Below are 21,061 nucleotides of genomic sequence, written 5' to 3' on the forward strand. Positions count from 1 at the left end.
CTGAGGCAAATCTGGGCCATGCAAATGACTTGATTCTGTAAATTTAGTGACTTCAGGTCAGATCAGGCACAACGTATTTCCCCTTAGTTATGCCCAGATCATCATCATCATCATCATCATAGGCGGTCCCTCGTATTGAGGATCACTTGCTTCCACGCCAAAAAGCGAAGAGTTCACAGGTGTTTCAATGAAGGACCAAATATTCAGGTCCCGAACTACATCCTGAAGGGTGGAAGATACCTGTGCGTGGATTTTTTTTAACGTGTGATGGCCGTTACACACCAGCCACCACAGGGGCATGACAGAGCTAGGTCTTGGTCTAATGGCAAGGATTAACCAAGACGACTGGAGACCAGCTCTGCTGCACGGACCTAGTGCGTACACAATCACAGTGTGGGCTGGCCCCTGGGCCCACGCCTCTTCTGGCCCCAAACTCACGCCTCTCCTGTGCCCAACCTCGCCGCTCCTGCTGTACCTGCCCACGCTCGAATCACCGACCTGGACCTTGATGATGTCCAATCCAGTCGCCCTCTTCGCCGCTGTCACTCTCCTGCACCAGCTCGCACTGTACCTTGTAATGGTACACTGCCACATTGCTCCAGGCCGCCGCTCGCCACTCCTTTTATGACCCCGTCCTGCCGCTGATGGTCTCTCGCAGGTCGGGGCCAGATACGGGGGGAGCGAGGCAGGAAAAACGGCTTCAATAGTATCATGATTGTTGGTATAGAAGCCATAATAAGCGATGCAATTGGATATATATTAACATTGATTGCAGGGAATAGCAGTAACAATTGCCAGACTCATTTTGGATTTTTAATCAGAATCCTTTGATAAATAAATTTTTATGAATTTCCAGTCATTTGGATGTCAGAAATTCTTTGCGGTTTCAAACCTATTTGTCTTATTCAGTAGAATCCGGATCAACCAGAGATTTATGATTTCAAAACCTACTTTGGAAATAAGCTGCATTTATATTGATGCAAGAGGCACTGCTCCATTATGAAGCCAGTCTTTAACCTTGTCCACCGACCATGGACAGATTAAGATCCTGTGGCAGCAAATGAAAAGAGCAGGGGGGAACCTCAATTCCTATCTATTATTCGCCAAAGAAACACATGTAACCATTGATCCAAAATAAACCATTGTAAGATGTGAAGTTGCACCCCAATTGGTTGACACAAATTCACATGAAGTTGGGAGTATCATACAACTATATCTTACTAATGCATTGCTTTTATATGAATTGTTACATATCTTAAGGCTAATTCCAAAAATGTGTGCTGCTGATGGGGAGCCTCGCCTGTTGGGACCATGTATCGGCAAATCCTTTGGAAGGAAAATCACAAGGAGCACTTCTGCAATTTCCTGACATACTTCCAGTGGAAAAGATTCCACAACAGCAGAGTAAATTTGTAAAATCAGCTAAGTTGCGCAGAAGAAAAACATTAAGAAGATAACATTTGTGGAGTTTTAAAACTGTAGCGGTTATTTTTTCCTATGGTGAGATTTCAGGCGTGCACTTCTTACCTGTACTTCCATATTGCCTGTTGTAGGCTGCAGTGGCTGCTGCGGGTCTCGAGGATATGCTCAGCAGAGAAGGAGAGTACACACTCTTTGCTCCCACTGATGAAGCATTCAGCAAGATACCACTTGCCACTCTGAACAGGATCTTAGGAGATCCAGAGGCTTTGAAATGTAAGTTAGAACTTAACAATGCAATATGGTTGTTAATGCAAGCCAATAAAATATCTAATATTCTGCTTATATAGTAAACTCACATACTATTTACAACACAGAAGCAGGTCATTCGACCCAACTAGTCCAGACCAGTGTTTATGCTCCACACAAGCCTCCTCTCACCCTTCTACATCTAATCCCATCAACATATCCCTTTATTAATTTCTCCCTCATGTGTTTATCCAGCTTCCCCTTAAAAGCATTTATGCTAGTCGCATCAACTACTTCTTGTGATAGCGAGTTCCATATTCTAACCACTCTCTGGGTAAAGAAGTTTCTCCTGAATTCCCTATTGGATTTATTATTGACTATCTTATACTTATGTCCCCTTGTTCTGGTTTCACCCGCAAGTGGAAACATATTCTCTACGTCTACCCTATGAAACCCTTTTATAATCTTAAAGACCTCGAACAGGTCACCCCTCAGTCTTATTTTTCCTAGAGCCACAGCCGGTTCAATCTTTCCTGACAGGTATAACCTCTCAGTTCTAGTATCATTCTAGTAAGTCTTGTTGCACCTTCTCCAATGCCTCGATACCCTTCTTATAATATGGAGGCCAGAACTGTTCACTCTACTCCAAGTGTGGTCCAACCAAGGTTCTATAGAAGTTTAACATAACTTTCATGCTTTTCAATTCTATCCCTCTAAAAATGAATCCAACGCTTTGCCTTTTTTATGGTTTAAATAACCTGCGTCACGACTTTTAGTGATTTCTGTATCTGTACTCCAGATTCCTCTGCACCTCTACCCCATTTAGACACTTAGGTGGAGCAATTACGTAGCGCCCCGTTTGGGGGTGGTAACAGCTGTGTGGTGGGAGTTCCTGCGCCAGATGTGAAAATCCCGCCCCACTTGCGAAATTGCGGTTACCGCCCCCGAGAAAGTGGAGCACAAACTATCACACTGCATTTCCTCTGTGGGGCACTAAGAGGCCGGAAGCACAGGGAGAGAGGCGCAAAGCAGCTCAGCGTAATGTGCTGGGATGTGTAGTACTGCCACGTAGAAGGGGCGTCCCCTTCATTAAAGGGAAGGGCCAAGCTGCAGACTCTGCGGGGCCCTACCTGGACCACCAGGGGGCGGGGTGCCAACTGTCAGATCGCAGCACGGACCTCACGTTCAAGGATGCAACGGGCCACAACAGGTAAGTTGGATGATTATTTTTTTCCACACACGCCACCTCCCTGTTAACTAGCACCCCGTGAACAACCGGTCTTCAAGTATGTGCCACCTGAAGCTGTCACTGTCATTGCCCAGCGCAGCTTTGGGGGCGCTCCCGTATTTTTGCTCCAGGACAAAAATGGGGCGCTGCGCACAGTGATGACGTTGTCATCGCCGATGCAGCGGAGCGAGACGCTACCGGTAACCGTCGCTGCTAAACTCCTGTGGAATTTAGCGGGTGTCATTAGCAGTGCCACAACTGGGCGAAAAGTCGTTTGCGCCCCGGACGTTAACGGGAGGCGCATATGACCCCAATTTCTCCCCCTTATTTTCTAAGGAGTGTGTGACCTCCTTATTCTTCCAACCAAAATGTACCATCTCACACTTATCTACATTGAAGTTTATTTGCTAATTACATGCCCATTCTACAAGTTTATTAATCTCTTCCTGTATTTTGTTGTAGTTCTCCTCTGTATTAACTGCACCCCCCAATTTGGTGTTGTCCACAAATTTTGGAATTGTACTTACAATTCCCGAGTCCAAATTGTGTATGTAAATGGTGACCAGCAATGATCCCAGCACTAATCCTTGTGGAACATCTCTTCCCACCTTTTGGCAGTCTGAGTAACAACCTTTAACCCCTACTCTCTGATTTCTGTTTTGTAGCCAACCTCCTGTCCATTTTGCTACTTGACCTCTGACTCCGCATGTTCTGACCTTAGTTATGAGTCTATTGTTCTGTCATGAATCTACTACCTCACCCATTTGTGTGTAAGCCTGAACGGTGAATGTTAGCAGTCTATTCTACAAGAATAGCATCATAATCAAGTTTAATCCTGTTTCAATGTTAAAAAACTTACCATAGGGATCATTGGATAGCAATCAGCAATGCAACACTCCCTCAGTTTATGTAATCAAATCCTGGAGTAGGGCTTGCATTAACAACCTCCTGACTCAAAGGAAAGTGTGCTGCCAATAGAATTCTCAGGTTATACTGTATACTTATTGTTATGTATGCAACCTTATGTAACCAGCATATCACCGCCACCAGAGGGCACATCTGTTGGAGTCCCAAGGGATCCCAGCATTCCTTGGGAGCACTGTATATAAGCAGGCCTCCCATGCTGTACCAAGACTCTGGAGTTAGAATAAAGAGACTAAGGTCACACTTACTCACATCTACAGTACTCAATCACATTACTTTATTCTGGACATAACACTTATTTTAATGCATTTTAAACATAATCTCATTTAAATATATATATATAATCATACATTGATTAAAAAAGGATATTTGAGAATAAGGAATTTTATTTACTTGGCAACAAATGAGTGAAAATTCTCTCACTGCATCATTTCCATAGCTCTGCTGAATTACCATATTTTGAAAAAAGTACAATGTGCAGAGGCCATCATCTCAGGCGCACCCATGGAAACGTTGGAGGGCTCATCATTGGAGGTAGGCTGCGATAGTAACGGTCTTACACTCAACGGCAAGACCATCATTACCAACAAGGACATACTAACGACAAATGGAGTAATTCATATGATTGATGAGCTACTGATCCCAGATTCTGGTAAGCAAAGGCACATGGTATTATTGTTATGCTTCATTAATGTTGAATATTGAAATAATTTGCTGTAAGGATAAAGATGATCTCGATGTAACATACCGTTACTAATAAAACTGAAACTTTTAAGGATTATGGAAATTCACCAACATTCCAATTACTGTCTTAAATTTGGAAATATTAGAAATATAATTTCTGATAGTCTTCATATTAATATAGTTTCACTTCATCTGCTACCAATGATATAAAATAGAAAGAAAATACTTACATTTATATAGCGCCTTTCATGACCACCAGACATCTCACAGCGCTTTACAGCCAATACAGTACTTTTGGATTGTAGTTATTGTTGTAATATCATCAGATATCCACCAAAAGAATAAATTTAGATGATTAATGATAAAGGGACACATAATAATGATAATGGTAGCATAGTAGTAATCCAGAGGCCTGGACTAATGATTGGGAGACATGAATTCAAATCCCACTTCTCAGATCATGAAATTATCCATGCCCCCATGCAGCAAGACCTGGACAACATTCAGGCTTGGGCTGATAAGTGGCAAGTAACATTTGTAACACACAAGTGCCAGACAATGACCATCTCCAACAAGAGAGAGTCTAACCAATGCCCCTTGACATTCAATGTGATTACCATCTCTGAATTTCCACCATCAACATCCTGGGGGTTACCATTGACCAGAAACTTAACTGGACCAGCCACATAAATACTGTGGCTACAAGAGCAGGTCAGAAACTGGGTATTCTGCAGCGAGTGACTCACCTTCTGACTCCACAAAACCTTTCCACCATCTACAAGGCACAAATCGGGAGTGTGATGGAATACTCTCCACTTGCCTGGATGAGTGCAGCTCCAACAACACTCAAGATGCTTGATGCCAGCCAAGACAAAATAGCCCACTTAATTGGTATCCCATCCACCACCTTGAACATTCACTTTTTCCACCACTGGCGCACTGTGGCTGCTGTGTGTTCCGTCTACAAGATGCATTGAAGCAATTCTCCAAGGCTTCTTCGACAGCACCTCCCAAATCCGCAACCTCTACCACCTAGAAGGACAAGGGCAGTAGGTGCATGGGAGCACCACCACCTGCAAGTTCTGCTCCAAATCTCAAACTATCCTGACTTGTAAATATATTGCTGTTCCTTCATCATCTCTGGGTCAAAATCCTGGAACTCCCTCCCAAACAGCACTGTTGGAGTACCTTCACCACATGGACTGCAATGGTTCAAGAAGGTGGCTCACCACCACCTTCTTAAGTGCAATTAGGGATGAGCAATAAATGCTGGCCTTTCCATGATACCCATATCCCATGAATGAATTAAAAAAAAGTATTTACGAACATACAAAAATGTCTGTCCCACACTGCCATGGTGCAAATTATGCACACCATGTCCCTCCATCCACCTACACAATCTCCTGAGAAAGGCAGAAAAAACAAAAGAAGAAAACTTTATGCAATGTAGGGAAAAGAAACGCTCGGAAATTTCTTTCCAACCAGCAATGGTGATCAACCAAGATCCCACAGTAACTGGGGAGACTAAACACCTAAACACCTCATCCGAAACACCTCACCTAACCTTAATACATCATGATGTAGACAACAGCAAGGAATTAATCCAGCTCCATTTTGAATGTTTGAACTGAGTCTGTACTTTGTGCATGAGCTGACAGTGTGCCATAGATTGACAACTCTCTTTAAAAAAAAACTATCTTTTGATATCAAACTAGTTCATTGCTTACGTAACTTATACTCATGTCTTCTGGTCCTTCCTAATATATGTAGCTCAAACAGTCTATCTCCATGGACTGAATCTAAAGCCTTTATTATTTTAAAGGCCTCAATTAAACCTGTTTTGGACTCAGGAAGCAGAAGTACAATTTCAAAATTTGCAGATGATACCAAATTGGGAGGTATATTGAGGAAGACTGCAACAAAATACAAGAAGATGTTAATAAACTTACAGAGTGAGTGTGTAAATGGCAAATTATTTTTAATACAGAGAAGTGAGAAGTAGTGCAATTTGGTAAGAGGAGTAAGGCGAATAGGCTGGGTCTCTTTTCTCTAGAATATAGAGGTGCCTATTCGAGGTCTTTAAAATTATGAAGGGGTTCAATAAGGTAGATGTAGAGAAAACATTTCCATTTGTGAGGGAATCCAAAACTAGGAGCCTTAAATATAAGATAGTCACTCATAAATTCACTAAAGAATTCAGGAGTAACTTCTTTACCCAGGGAGTACTTAGAATGAGGAACTTGCTACCACAAGGAGCTGTTGAGGCAAAAAGCATAGATGCATTTAAGGAGAGAAAGGAACAGAAGGATATGCAGATAGAACTAGATGAAGTAGAGTGGGAGGAGACTTTTGTGGAAGATAAACACCAACATACATCAGTTGGGCCAAATGGCCTGTTTCTGTGCTGTAAATTCTATGAAATTCTATGTAAACCTCTGAAGTTTATGCTTTTTTAGGTTAAAGCGCCCCAGCTCCCTAAGCCTGTTATGATAACTAATGGCTTTTAATCTATGTATCATTCTAGTGGCCTTCATTTGAACTTTTTCTAGGATCTCTATCTCATCCACCATTTGAGGGGACCAAAATATTCTAAATGAGGTCTAACCAAGATCTTGTACAAGGATGATATCATACTTTGGGGCAAAATTTATGAGCGCCCTCTTTGGGGGTGGTAACCTTCACAAGGCGGGACTTCCTGTGCCCTGCGAAGTCCCGCTCTGCAATCTAAATTGGGGTCATCGCCTCTGACAGGAAGTAGAGTGCAATGTTGGGCACTCCGCTTCCTCTCAGGGGCGTTATCTGGGTGAAAATCGGAGTCCTACATGGCAAAAGTAGCGCTGACGCATTCCAAGGGCCCTCCCCTATCGTTATAGGGGAGAGCACGCTGCGAGCTCTGCAGGGTTTCGGGGGCCACAGCCCGGCACCAAAATGGAGTGCCGGGCTGCACCATCATGGCACGGACCCTGCGAGAATCAACATGTAGGCCGGACCGATAAGTCGGAAGGCAGCGCAAAATGGTGCCACGCACCTCCCATTTAAATTTTGTCCCGCGAGTGGGGTGTGGCCCGGTTCGCAACTACGAGGCTGGCGCTGACATTGCCTGCAGCAGCCTCATGGGGTGCTGCCACAGGGCAAAAAGGGGTTGCCGCGCACAGCGATGATGTCATCGCCGGGGACGCAGCGCTACTGGTTTTGCACCTCTGCCAACTTCCGCGCAATGTTGCAGGAGCCAGCAGTTCCCCACCCCCAGCCCCCCCGCCCCCCACCACCCCGAGCAAAAACACTTTTGCGCCCGTAGCGCCCCCTCCCGGAGGTGCTAACGAGAGGCGCACAGCAGGGGAATTTCACCCCCTTTATGTTTTGTTCTGACAATACATCCGAACACTTAATTTGGTTTTATGTGTCAGCTGTGGCTCAGTGGGTAGCAGGGGCAGCGAAGGGTTGCACGATTGCACCAAAAATGCAGAAAACAATGATTACTTAAACTCATTTAATTTAGAGGCTGTTGCAAATTTGATGGCTAGACAATCTTCCATCACCTCTTTCTCAGTTAAAAGTGGATGTTTGCCCCAGAGACATCCAAAAAATTCATTCCAATATTCTGTTCCATCCAATCCCCTGGAATGAATTTTTAAAATTGGAACAAACTACATGATTGTGAAGTGGTATTAGAACTGAAAGTACCAGGCGAACTGTATGCAAACTAAGAAAACAAGAGTACACTGTATAAAGATACATACAGGCAGGTACAACACTAGAGAGGCAAAACAGACTTACACATGAGTTCAGACCATTTAGCATTGTGAGTTCTCAAGGGTACAGCTTCTAAAATTGTCAAAAGCTAGTTCTCAGTAATGACTCCGGTACCTGAAGAAGATCCCATTAATCGTCTCTTCTGTGGGTGGTTTAGGGAAAAGGAATAATTGTCAGCAAGCAATGTCTTTGAAACAATGGGGTAGTGAACCTCAGCCTATCAGCGACAGAGTGGAGCAGTTCCAAGTGGGAAATTAACAACCATGGACTTCCCGACGAATCAACACTGTAAAATATGCTGGATTGTGGCACCCAAAGACTTCCTTCGAAGCTTAGAATGCTCCAAATTCAGCTGATTCAAATGTCAAGGTTGCGGGGGCATTTGGGAACTATTAATGGAAATTTCCAGATTTACTGATAGCCAGTCCATCTCTGATGACATCTAGGTCTTTCTCCTGCTCAACAGTTTTAAGTGTGCAATCTTTCCAGGTCTACACATGCTCAGTGTTAGTCCTACCCACATGCATAATAATGCATTTATCTATATTAAATGACATCTTCCAGATGTGAGCCCATTCCCCCATTGCATCTAGATGTGCTTGTAATCTATTTTCCTTATCTAATGTCCTAACACCCGCACAAATATTTATGTCATCCTCAAACGTGCAGATAGTTCTCCCGATGCCTTCAAGCTGGTGAAGAGAAATGGCCCTAACAACAATCTCTGTGAAACTTCATTCGTAACTGATCCCCACTCCGAACTATGACCATTAGTAGCAACCTTCTGCCTATGAGAATGCAACCAATTTCTCATCCAACCCAAAATCGGCCAGCTAATGGCACAGGACTCAATCTTACTTAATAGCCTATTGTGTGGCACCTAAATCTATCAACATAGTAAGTTCCTCAAAATAATTCAACCAGGTTGGTGAAACTGGATCCTCATTTCTGGAAATCATGTTGAAATTCTCTAATAATCACTTCTCTGTCAAGGTATGAAAACCTTTTGGTTCAGGAATGGGAAGAAGATGTAAGATATCCATGTGTGAGTTGCAGTCATGTTTTGAAGACAATTGACAGTGTTCTATCATGTGATTCTAAACAAAGAAAGAAAGGATTTCTGAACACATTTTGTATTCAGATGACATCCCTTTAAATCATTGACATCAATGGTTTTAGACCATGAACATGGAACACCAACATCTAGTCAACCTAGAAAAACCTACAACAGGAATACATATTTGTAACATTTAATCAAATAAGTAGAGAATTAACTGCATATATATTTCAAAACATCAAATAAGTCAGAACTGAATTATAAAGATTTGCAAAGTGTCCCATTAACTTTAAGCCATGCCTCTTGTTCATAGATTGTTGTTGAAATAAAACTGTGGACAGTGTTCCTTCATGATACAACCTTAAATATCCAAACACATGTGATTTTAAAAAAACACTTTAAACAAACATCAGGTAAAATGAAATGCTTCAATTTGAAAACATCACAGTATAAACAGATGTTTTAAGTTATACAACATAATCTAAACTAGTATATCCATAGAATTGTACCTGACTGAGACAAAACTTTATTGGAATCATATGCCAGTTATTCAGCACTTGCTTCAACCTTTGGTGTCAACATTGCAAACGGAGAGTTCCTGGGAATTAAAACATTTCCAGATGACAGAATGGTTCCAGCTGTACTTGTTACTTTTAGCGAAATATTGAAGTACAGGGCACTGCTTTCTTTCAAATTATAAAAGCTTTTTCATTTAAACAAATGTTAAGAAGTCTAGATGTTTCATCGATTCAATACCAATGAGCAGAAAATCCCACCCAACGTTTTTTAGTACTGTGCATTTTGTATGGAGTACACAACCTCTTTTATCTTCATTTACTTTTTGACAACTTTCCCATTACTCTGATTTATTTTCTGATCTCTGAACCTTGGATAGCTTTGAGATACTCACTTGGCCACTCAGCTTCAGATTTCCATTTGACCTGGGCTGCTTTCTGTAGCTAACAGAAATGCTTGTAATCCTCAGCAAAGTTAATTTGACTGCCTGACAATTCTTTGGATTTTTATTTTAAGTAATAAATCTTTTTTCTCAAATAATAAACCAGCTTCTCAATTATTTTATTTATTTATAGCAGACATCTTTTCAGTTTTTTGTTTTTGAAAAACTCATTTGTTATGTTACATAGGAACAGGAGTAGGATATCCAGCCCCTTGAGCCTGCTCCGCCATTCAATGAGATCATGGTTGATCTGCGACCTAACTCCATTGACTCACCTTTGGCCCATATCCCATAATATCTTTGGTTAACAGAAAACTATCAATTTCAGAATTAAAATTAACAATTGATCTAGCATCAATTGCCGCTTGCGGAAGAGAGTTCCAAACTTCTACCACTATTTGGCCAGAATCTTCCCAGCCCAGGCCCGATGTCCCTGATTGATAGTGGGTCGGGATCCCACTCTGAACCCGCCTCTGTGTCAGTTTCTGACCTGTCAGGTCGGCGTTGGGATAGCAGACTCGACAGCAAGCGGCGAGACAGGTAATTAACATCATTAAAAGCTACTTAAATGCTAGTTAAGAGGATTAAAAGCAGGCACTTACAATTTTACCAAACTTTTGACGGATTTGCTATCCCTCGGGTTTCATGCCAGGTAGGTGGAGTCGGGTTCTCAGTGACTCTCCATTGATTTGCCTTGTTGACAGCTGCAGAAGTGGTATAAAAGCTACAATTTCACAGCTGTTGATTTTCCAATGTCAGAAGCTTTCAGGTTTTGAAAGAGATTTTTGAGCTGTATGCACTTTGGAAGTGTTTGCAGTGAACTCTCTATTCACTATCACCTCCTTGTAAGCAACCTCTCTCACCATTGACAGGGTACTTCTGTCATCTCAATCTCACATGCCATCTATTTCAGCAGCTTCGGTGCCCTTGAAAAAAAAATCACCTTGGGTCCTCAGAATCCCACCATGATCAGCCCCAACACCAACATCACTAAACACACCAGCATCACCAACAACAACACTAACCCTCTCCGCAATCACCTAATGCTGCACAGGACACAGGGCATCAGCACCTAATCACATTGATGCCCGGGAGGCCAGTGATGGCCTCGCCATGGCCACATTTACTTCATTTCACACTGTACACCCTGACTGCCACATGATGTGCCAGGTTGGCACCACCCGACACCAACTCCATAAAGCATGCCGACAATGCCCAACCCATTCTTTCACACTCATCACCATTGTCAGGTGTACCCTTACATCTCACTATTCACTGCAACTCACTAAGCCACTTCCAAAAGTGTTCATAAATCTGTCCAAGAACGCAAAGTCCTGAAAATAAAGATTTAATGCTTGATAATACATCAACATTAACTATATATGAACATTGGCTAAAGGACCCAAGTACCTACCCTAATGTGTTGTTAGTTGGTATAATTGGACAAGGATGAGAGTGAGTGTGAGGAGTGGCTAGTGAAATGGGGAACTGATAATGTAGGTAGAGAGAGAGAGAGGGATGGGTGGAGGTGCAAGGTAAGTTGGTGTGAGAAAGGATATGCAGGGGTAGAGTAGGGAAGGCAGAGTGATGGGGATATAATGAGTGGCACAGCAGGACGAGGTTGAGTGTTGCTTTGCAGTAATGTTTCATGATCTACTGAGATCATTGAACATTTATGAACATTGTGCCACCGCAGCCAGATCCTGCAGACAACATCCCTGCTTGTGCCCTCCTGTACAATGTGCAACCAGTCTGCGTTGGTGTCCTGGGGAGGTCTCTTCAGCCCTTTGGAAGGGAAGAAAACCTCCCTGCATGCTGTGACTCCCTCCATAAGCATCTGGAGGGAGTCATGAGAGAACCTGGGTGCAGCTGTGCACCTTTGTGCAGTGTTTGTCCATGTAGCAGCTCAATGCTGCAAAAGACTGACAGAAGAACTGTTGAAAAAAAGTTGGGAATGGTCCCTTTAAGTAAACCGGCTGATGACCTGTCATCAGATGACGTCATCAGACCTGCTTCCAGTTAATTGGCCGAGAAACCTGCAGGGTGGGTTTAACAAGCCCCAGCCACGGAAGATTGAAGGGAGAGGGTGGGCTGCACTTTGGAGCGGGTTTCCTACGCTGCACCAATGCCACCCGCATCGAAATCGCCTCTGTTGGCGAAATCCTGACATTTATGTGTAGAAGTGTTTCCTAATTTCATTCTTGACAGGTCTGGCTCTAATTTTTAGACTATACCCACTAGTCCTAAAATTCCCAACCAGCGGAAATAGTTTCTCTCTATCTACCATTCTGTTCCCCTTAATAACTTGAAAACTTCAATCAGATTACCCCTTAACCTTCTAAATTCTAGGAAATACAACTCTAATTTGTGTAATCTCCTCATAACTTGACCCTTGAAGTCCAGGTATCATTCTGGTAAACCTACACTGCACTTCCTCCAAGGCCAATATATCCTTTCTAAGGCATGGTGCCCAGAAATGCTCATGGTGCTCCAGGTGTGGTCTAGCCAGGGTTTTGTATAGCTGCAGCATAACTTCTACCCCCTTGTATTCTAGTCCTCTAGATATAAAGGTCAGCATTCAATTAGCCTTTTTTTTATTTTCTGTACCCGCTCATGACATTTTAATGATCTATGCACCTGGACCCCCAAGTCTCTTTGGACTGCCACTGTTCTTAGTCTTTCACCATTTAGAACATATCCCGGTCTATCCTTTTCAGGCCCAAAGTGAATGACCTCATATTGAAATCTATTTTTGGCCATTCACTTAATCTGTCAATGTCCCTTCGTAATTTTATGCTTCCATCTACACTGCCGACAATCTTTGTGTCATCGGCAAATTTGGACATATGACTTTATATGCCATCATCATTAATATATATTGGGAATAGTTGAGGTCCCAACACAGATCCCTGCGGGGCACAACTAGTCACCTCCTGCCATTTGTGTACTTACCCATGATCCCTACAGCCTGTCTCCTGCTGCTCAGCCAATTTCCTAACTAGCTCAATAATTTGCCTTCAAATTTGTGGGCTTCTACCTTAGTTAACAGTCTCTTATGTGGGACTTTTTCAAATGCCTTCTGGAAATCCATATAAATAACATCCATAGACATTCCCCTGCCCATTAGTTTAGTCACCGCCTCAAAAAATGCAATAAGTTTTGTTATTAATTTCAATTCTTTCACTGCTTTACTATTTTAAGTCAAGCATGATTTTTGATCCAGATATTTAACACTTCACAACATAAACAGATTGAATTCCGATTAAAAGGTATAATTCAAAAAGTATGTGTAACATTTGTATCAGAGTGCTTTTTAAGTCAGTGATACAACATCTGCAGCATATCCACAAATGGACCTAAAAGACACACTAGTGAAACTGACGCCTTTGATTTAGAAAAACCTTTCTAGCTTTTAAATATATGACTCTAAAAAAAGACTTGTTGACTTTCTACTACTGTTGTTCTGAAAGACTTATTTATCTTGACTGTTTTACAGCTAAAACCCTCCTGGAGTTGACTGAAAAGCCTGGTGTCACCAAGATTGGTGCCCTCTTCAAACAAGCTGGTCTGTCCTCCTATTTAGAAGGAAAAGAGTCTTTAACTCTACTTGCTCCTCAGGATATGGCATTCAAGGGTAAATGGAATCTGTGCACTGTTTACATTTTGAAAGGAAAATCACGTTGACTCTGTCCTTGACATTCAGTCAAGCATAATCTTCAAAGAAACAATATAAAAAGTTTAACTGCTCAGTGTGATTGGACTGTGTGGTTCTTAATTAAGGATCAAAATAACCTCTGCTTTTAGTATATGAGGAAATAATTTACTGATTTCACGACCAGGAACACTTGTCAAGTTAATACTTCCACCAAATAAATCAAAACTGGAAGATCTAACAAAAGTCAAACATTTTTTATCTGTGCTAATCTGCATCAATAGCTATAGTTTCATAAGTACTTAGGTTGGTCGGTAATTTTAAATTGCTTATTCAGTGTTTACAATAACTCCGTTCCTTGTGGTGTATTACTCAGAATGGATGATATGGGAACTGTTGTTTAGCACAGTTCAAACATTGTACCTGCATTTGGAATTTCTACTTTTGTTGTGATGATGTTTGAGAAAAATTTGCATATATCACACAGTGATAGATATTAATGGGATATCCAAGTATTAAATAAACACCCATTACCCCAAAATATGCATAAAATATAGAATAAAATTAGTCATCTTGATATCACACTGGTGAGGAGTTCACAAATTGTTAAAATGAATTTGGTCGGAGTAAAATATCCCAGTTTAAACTGAGACACTTAAACTCATCTCAGGCCTTGATCGTCATAGCACTAACAGTGCTGGCACAGTATGTTTAGCATTCGTGTAAAGAAGTTTCAGTTTTCTCATCTTCTGGTGTATAAATTGGGTGCCAAGATTCCAACTGATTCTGAAATTAAACAGAGTGTGATTACCAAGGAGCCTCGTGCCACTTTGTTCTGATGTCAGACTCTGACAAAAAGGGCAGGCAGGGCGCAGTTACCATTACTGTGTTGTTCCTGCCCCATTTGGGTGGATCCAGTGAGCTGTGTGCATCAAACAGATGCTCCGATGGTGCGGAAAATCAGCTGACTCTTATGAGGAACTGGCCAACAGTCCTGGCTGGGGAGAGGGGGATTCCTTGGTGACGGGAGTGGGGATGGGGGCGTTCATGCCCAGGGTGGAGTAATTTTGTGGGGCCAGGAGGAGAATTCCTGTTTTTTCTGGTCCTACAAAAATAACAAATGAAATGGTTTTGGGCCTTTTTTTGAGTAGTCTCTAGATGTCCCTTTAAAGACTGCCATATGCTCATCTATTTGTATTTCACAATTGCAATTGTCATCCTATTCATGTCATAGGATCCTGATTTGCATATTAAAATGGCTTTCTCACCTGAAACAGGCGGGCGCTCCAGCTTCAGAAAAAGGCACCTGCCAAAATGATGGCAGTCAGAGTGCTAGCATAAACAGGGCAGTAAGTGACCTGATGCAATTTTTGGGCTGTTACCTTACCGTTTACACTAGATGGTCACAGCTAAAATTGGCCCCACTGTAATTGCAGTGCTGGTGTGAAGCAGAACATATTTGTGGTATGATGCACTGTAAATGGATTCTCCAGTTTTGTAATCAGTTATCAAAAAAACAAAAGTCCTCTCATAATTGATAGGGTTGTCTTGTGGTTAGAAGGAACATTTTTTAAGATCACTGTGTATATTGATCAAAGTTCAGTTCCTAGTGCAGACATAACTTATTTACCGCTTTACTGATTAGTGACAATGTAGAAATTTTCCAAATGCACTCTGTCTTATATATTTTAGACTCTGAAGACATTATATAATTCAAGAAAGATTTTTTGCATCTTTAATATACTTCTTTATTAAACAGGAGCTCCGTCTGTATCTGTCTAACACGGAATCCGTTTGTACTGCTTATTACTTTACCGAATAGATTCTCTGACACTTTGAACTGAAACACATCAATTCATTTCATTGTAGCTCATAGTTCAATGCTACAGCCTCTCATATATGTGAAAAGATTATGCAATGCTGAATGATAATGACGAAAGTCTATCTTTATTTGCCAATTAGATGCATAGGGACAAAGCCAGCTTCTCAAACAGGCTCAACATAAATAATTGTTTAAGTGAAATACTTCATCTCAAGAGTGCTCTGTTATGTTTTATATAGAGGAATTTACGGTTATCAATGAAGATTTGAAGCACCTACTGCTGAACCATATTGTGAAAAATCAGCTCTCCTCCAAATATCTATACCATGGGCAGACACTTGATACCCTGGGCGGCAAAAAACTGAGAGTTTTTGTGTACCGTAACGTATGTGTATTTTGATTTTTTTTCAATTTTGATATACATGACTGTGCAGCAGAACAGTAGTTGGAGGCAGTTGTATCAAGGTCAGATGTCTGACACATTTCAGGCTGCTGGTGAGTCCAACAGTTACCTGTAAATGCCAGAAACAATTTGAAATTGACATTAAAATGTAATTCATTTGATTGGATATGAAATCAGTTTTGGTTTAACAAATAGAAGACTCCATTGCAGCATGGCACATATGACATTTAGGGGCTGAAATTCACCATCCCTGAAGGTTCAGCTCGGGGAGGATTTCAGCGGTGTTCACTTCCGCCGGAAACGGCGCGGTGAAGCCGCTGTAAAGGAGGGTTTCCAGCGGTGAGCTCTGCAGTGTGCGGGTCACTGGAAAGGGACTATCACAGCAAAATTCATCGAGGAAAAGATGGACTTTTCCCGGCAATGTCCCCTGCGAGGTTTTCGATGCGGTGCTCGAACGCGACACCGTTGGGGCCTTTTGGTAGGCAAATAGTTTTATTAATTATTGTTTTTATTTCATTTTTCAGCATGCATCCGCAGTATTTATCTTTTTATATAGTTTTATTCATTATTAGTGTTTTTTATTTAATTTTCCATGGTCCGCAGTATTTATCTCTTGATATAGTTTTATTAATTGTTTTGGCTCCATTAAACCTGCTGAGTGCTTCTCAGAGGTTTGCACATACACCTGTACTTTTGTACAACTTTCAGGTCTGACTCTTTAGTGGGCTGCGGAGACCTGCTTGGCAGGGTTCACCCTGAGGATGGGAGGAGTGTTGGGAGTGCGACACCTGGTCAGAAGCAGGGCGGCATGCAGGAGAAGGCGTCGCCATCAGCACTGTGCAGACAGGCAGCGGGCAAGGGAGGCAGCAGCCATGATTCGTTCATTCTGTGCCAGACCAGTGTGCCCACCATCTTCACCAGCCCCAATCAGGATTGCGGTTCGCTGCTTGGAGACAAGGGATATCCCCTGTGGCTGCTCACTGCTCTGCGGAACCCCAGGACAGCGCCAAAGCATGCATACAATGACACTCATTGTGCCACCAGGTGCAGTGCATAGGCATCCTTAAGCAGAGATTCCGGTGCCTGGACTGCTCTGGTGGCACCTTCAGTATTCTTCTCAACGGGTCTCCATAATCGTCGTGGTCTGCTGCATGCTGCACTACCTTCCCATCATGAGGGGACAACCGCTGGAGGTCGAGCCAGCAATACCAACTGAGGAGGAGGAGGGGGTGCAGGAAGAGGAGGAGGATCCCTGTCGCCCCAGAGCTAGGAGGCGTCGTCCCATCGCCACCCTGGAAGGGCCGGGTGCAGACTGGCCAATACCCTCCTGGGAGGGTGTGTCTTCACATATATAGAGGTGCCTGACACCTCCCCTGCAATCTCCCTCCATGCATTATGTACTGCCTGTCTGCCAGGTCTCCCCAAGTCAGGAAAATTATTTTTCTTCTGTCCTCCACACCATCCATCAGTGTCTCCAGCTCCATATCAGGGAACCTGTTGGTTCTCCTTGCACCTTTTACACCAGCAATCCTTCCAAATTCCTTCCCCCCACCTCAGGGCCTTGCTGCAAACCCTGTCCTTTAAAAAGGCCAGAGAGCAGCTGGCTCGTTAGAAACCCTTACCTGCATGCTGAATTTCTCAGTGGTGATAATGCTCAAATTAAGACAGCCACACTGCTGAAAAATCCACTTTGGAAAGGTTCATTAGCGCTGGAACCCAGTTGTTCACTTTTGGAGCTGAATATGGGGTGGGCTAGCCATGAAAAAATTCAGTGCTAATGACCACAAAAAGGTGGGAGGAGCACCAGCTTTCCAGCGGTACTGAATTTAGGGCCCTTAGTATCATGATTGACATTTATATACACTGAAGTGTATATATCTATATATAGATATCTACGATCAAAAAAAATCAGTATGTAAAAAACATTTGTCTACTAGATGAGAATTTGAGGTCAGTGTTTGAGGTTTGAAAGCAGTCTTATACATGAATCATTACACTTCTTGATATTGCAACTCACTCTGCAGGATTGCACTCACCAGCTGGTGGCCTGGTCCCACTAACCTGTCGCCCCAACAACTTGCCACATAACATTTTATTTCAATGCACAATGACATTTGCACATACCATCACCAGGGCATGGAATGAGAGACCAGAAATAAAATAATTATAATTCATCTTCCAGAATGGAAATCAGAAATTTTTATCCAAGCACAATGACTGGGAATAATGCAAAGTTAGTTAATATTTTAAGCATAACCATATGTTGGGGATAGGACATTGGCAGAGTAGGAACTGAAGCCTAAGGTGTAAAGAATATAAAGTTTGAATCAGGAAATGTCTTCTGACCTATCACATTATCTGTTCTCTTTAAGGCTTTATGCATTGAAAACACATGTATTGCTGCACATGACAGAAGAGGGAGATATGGCTCAATGATGATAATGGACAAGATATTGACTCCTCCGGCTGGTACAATCATGGACATTCTGAAAGCCGATGATCGCTTCAGGTACGGAGTAAGATAAAACTGAATGGTAATTTCCCACAGCAGCGAGCCAAGCATCAGGAGCTTGAATGACTTCTAAATAATAAAAATATTAATAAAAAACACAATAAGGGGTTTAAGGGACGTTGCGTGATGCAGCCCATGTAGCACAAACACATTGGTCATGGAGTGCTAGGATATAGCTCATGCCCATAGTTCTGATATAGTTGTTATCAATTTGAGCCATGCGGCTGGCAACGGGATGGAAAATCAAGGAACGAGTCATCCCAGCAACTATTCTTGGTTTTAGTCAGTCACAGAATGGCACTGATGGAGACCTGGCAATGGATCACCTGTTCATCCTCACAATCAGGGTAATAAAGAGAAACAAAGAGGTGAAAAGGGGGAATAAAACATTTTGGGCTAGAAATTCGGTTGGTTAGCACTACCCATTACTAACGGGACACTAAGCACCTTCCACCCTAGCACCGCGCTGTCAGCGCCTGCTGCAAACTTCAGTGAAGGTTTAACGACAGTGCTGACAGTTTGCGCTGCACTCGCTAGCACTGCCCACTCAATGACATCACCGCGTGTGCAATGCCCCTGTAGCGCCACGTTTGCAAAATTCAGTCATTCACCTGCAGTAACGCCTGGTGATGAGACCGGCAGGGGAAAGCAGTCAGTCTAGTGACAATCCCAGGGCAATATCGTCCACAGTGCAAGGTAAGTGCTGAAATATCACTTTTTCAACTTTTGTTGCACTAAAGGGGAATTGTTGGTGAGGTTTATTGAATTTTTCAACAGAATTTTTTTTTCATCTGTAGGTGCAAGGATGCCAGCATCCTAGCGGCAACAATTGAGTAGGCCTCCGTTAGCTATCGCTCTGTTAGCGTCAAAAGAGGAGTGTGAAACGCTTCTCTTAGCCCTCCATTCTCCTCTTGGAGTGATACAACTGAATATTGAACTGAGGTGGTAGACATCGCCCGGCGCTAAAGGTAGCACCGCGGTGGTATCACTGCCTCAAAGCGGGTGATACCGAATTTCTTGCCATCAAAAATTAAAATGTTTATGTTCTGTGTTACTGATTCCATTAGTGTATTCACTAAAACGTTGAAAGAAATCATTTGATTATTAGAATATTTTGCTTAATTAGCTTTTTGATTATTGCAGTATGCTGGTGGGAGCCATCCAGACAGCAGGACTTACTGAATCTCTCAACAGACCTGGCACATTCACATTCTTTGCACCAACCAATGAAGCTATCCTAGCTCTACCTAGCAGGGAACGGAACAGACTGATTGGTAAAAGCTACAGCATGAACACCATCTCACTTTCAATATATCTAAAATATTGTAGCAGACTACTTAATCTGTTTGGAAGATTCCACAGTACAAATTATTCGTTAGCCTACCTGTTGGAAGTAATAGAAACCTGCAAACTGCTTAACGAATATAAATTTTCTGCAGTAAGTGCATTCGGATTTCTGCCCAGTAAATTCACCACCAGGTTCAGCAACCTGTGTGTATGTTGTCCCTCTGTCCAGCATTTACCATTTCCCTTCTAGCTGCCCTCCCTTCTATCCATACCCATTCCGGAATCACAGGAAATAATTTGTTGAGGGAGAATCTTTCCAGTTTTTTGGAATTGACAATGTATTAAAAGTTAATCTTGCCCATGACGTTATTTTCCGTCTGGCTATTTGTCCTTGCAGGGATGGCCCTTTGTTGGGCAAGGCAGAGTGCTGTCCACTGCTCCTCAGTTCCGAGCTTTTGACTAGTGATCCTGATTAAAATATTGACGATTATCCCAGCCTGCTATGCTAGTTTACCGAATCACTTGAAGTTATAATAGGACTTCAGTACCTTAGGTGTGTGATTTATGTTCCATTCTGTTGACAGAAGTACACACTCCCTCTACTGACACCCTTCCCTCCCCAACTACATTATCATACTTGATTTTGAATGCTGGACAATAGAGCCCATTAAAATTGGTGCTTGGTTTACATTCTCATTGGATGTATCTGAGCAGTACAGGAAAGCATCCCTCCACAGTCAGTTTAACAGGGATCAAGAAACTCAGTCCCATGTTGCATGAGTTTGAATGATGGCTATTTTACTCAGCTGAAATGTAAACATTTGACTGCCCATCCTTGTTTCTCTAATTCTGTATTGTATTATGTGTTCACTTGTAGCTAAATGCATGAAAAGAAACTTGAGTTGATAAGTGACAAGTAGCATTCACAACACACGAGTGACAGGCAATAATCATCTTCAATAAGAGAGAGCCTAATCACCTTCCCTTGATATTCAACGGTATTACCATCACCGAATCTCCCACCATCCACATCCTGGGATCATCATTGACCAGAACTTCAACTGAATCAGCCACATAAATGCCTTAGCTGCTCGACCAGGTCAGAGGTGAATG

General features: G+C 42.4%; 1 protein-coding gene across 2 annotated transcripts in view; it reads left to right on the plus strand.

Annotated features, from left to right (window-relative positions):
- Positions 1-21,061, plus strand: part of tgfbi (transforming growth factor, beta-induced) — a 73,669-nt gene that overhangs the window by 35,027 nt on the left and 17,581 nt on the right. For both annotated transcript variants that reach the window (XM_070878240.1, XM_070878239.1), the window contains exons 7-12: positions 1,554-1,695; positions 4,260-4,472; positions 13,769-13,906; positions 15,986-16,131; positions 18,522-18,658; positions 19,805-19,935. In XM_070878240.1, the coding sequence (XP_070734341.1) occupies positions 1,554-1,695; positions 4,260-4,472; positions 13,769-13,906; positions 15,986-16,131; positions 18,522-18,658; positions 19,805-19,935 (907 nt within the window). The remainder of the gene's footprint in view (positions 1-1,553; positions 1,696-4,259; positions 4,473-13,768; positions 13,907-15,985; positions 16,132-18,521; positions 18,659-19,804; positions 19,936-21,061) is intronic.

Source organism: Pristiophorus japonicus, chromosome 4 (assembly GCF_044704955.1).
Source record: "Pristiophorus japonicus isolate sPriJap1 chromosome 4, sPriJap1.hap1, whole genome shotgun sequence".
Taxonomy (NCBI): Eukaryota; Metazoa; Chordata; class Chondrichthyes; family Pristiophoridae; genus Pristiophorus; species Pristiophorus japonicus.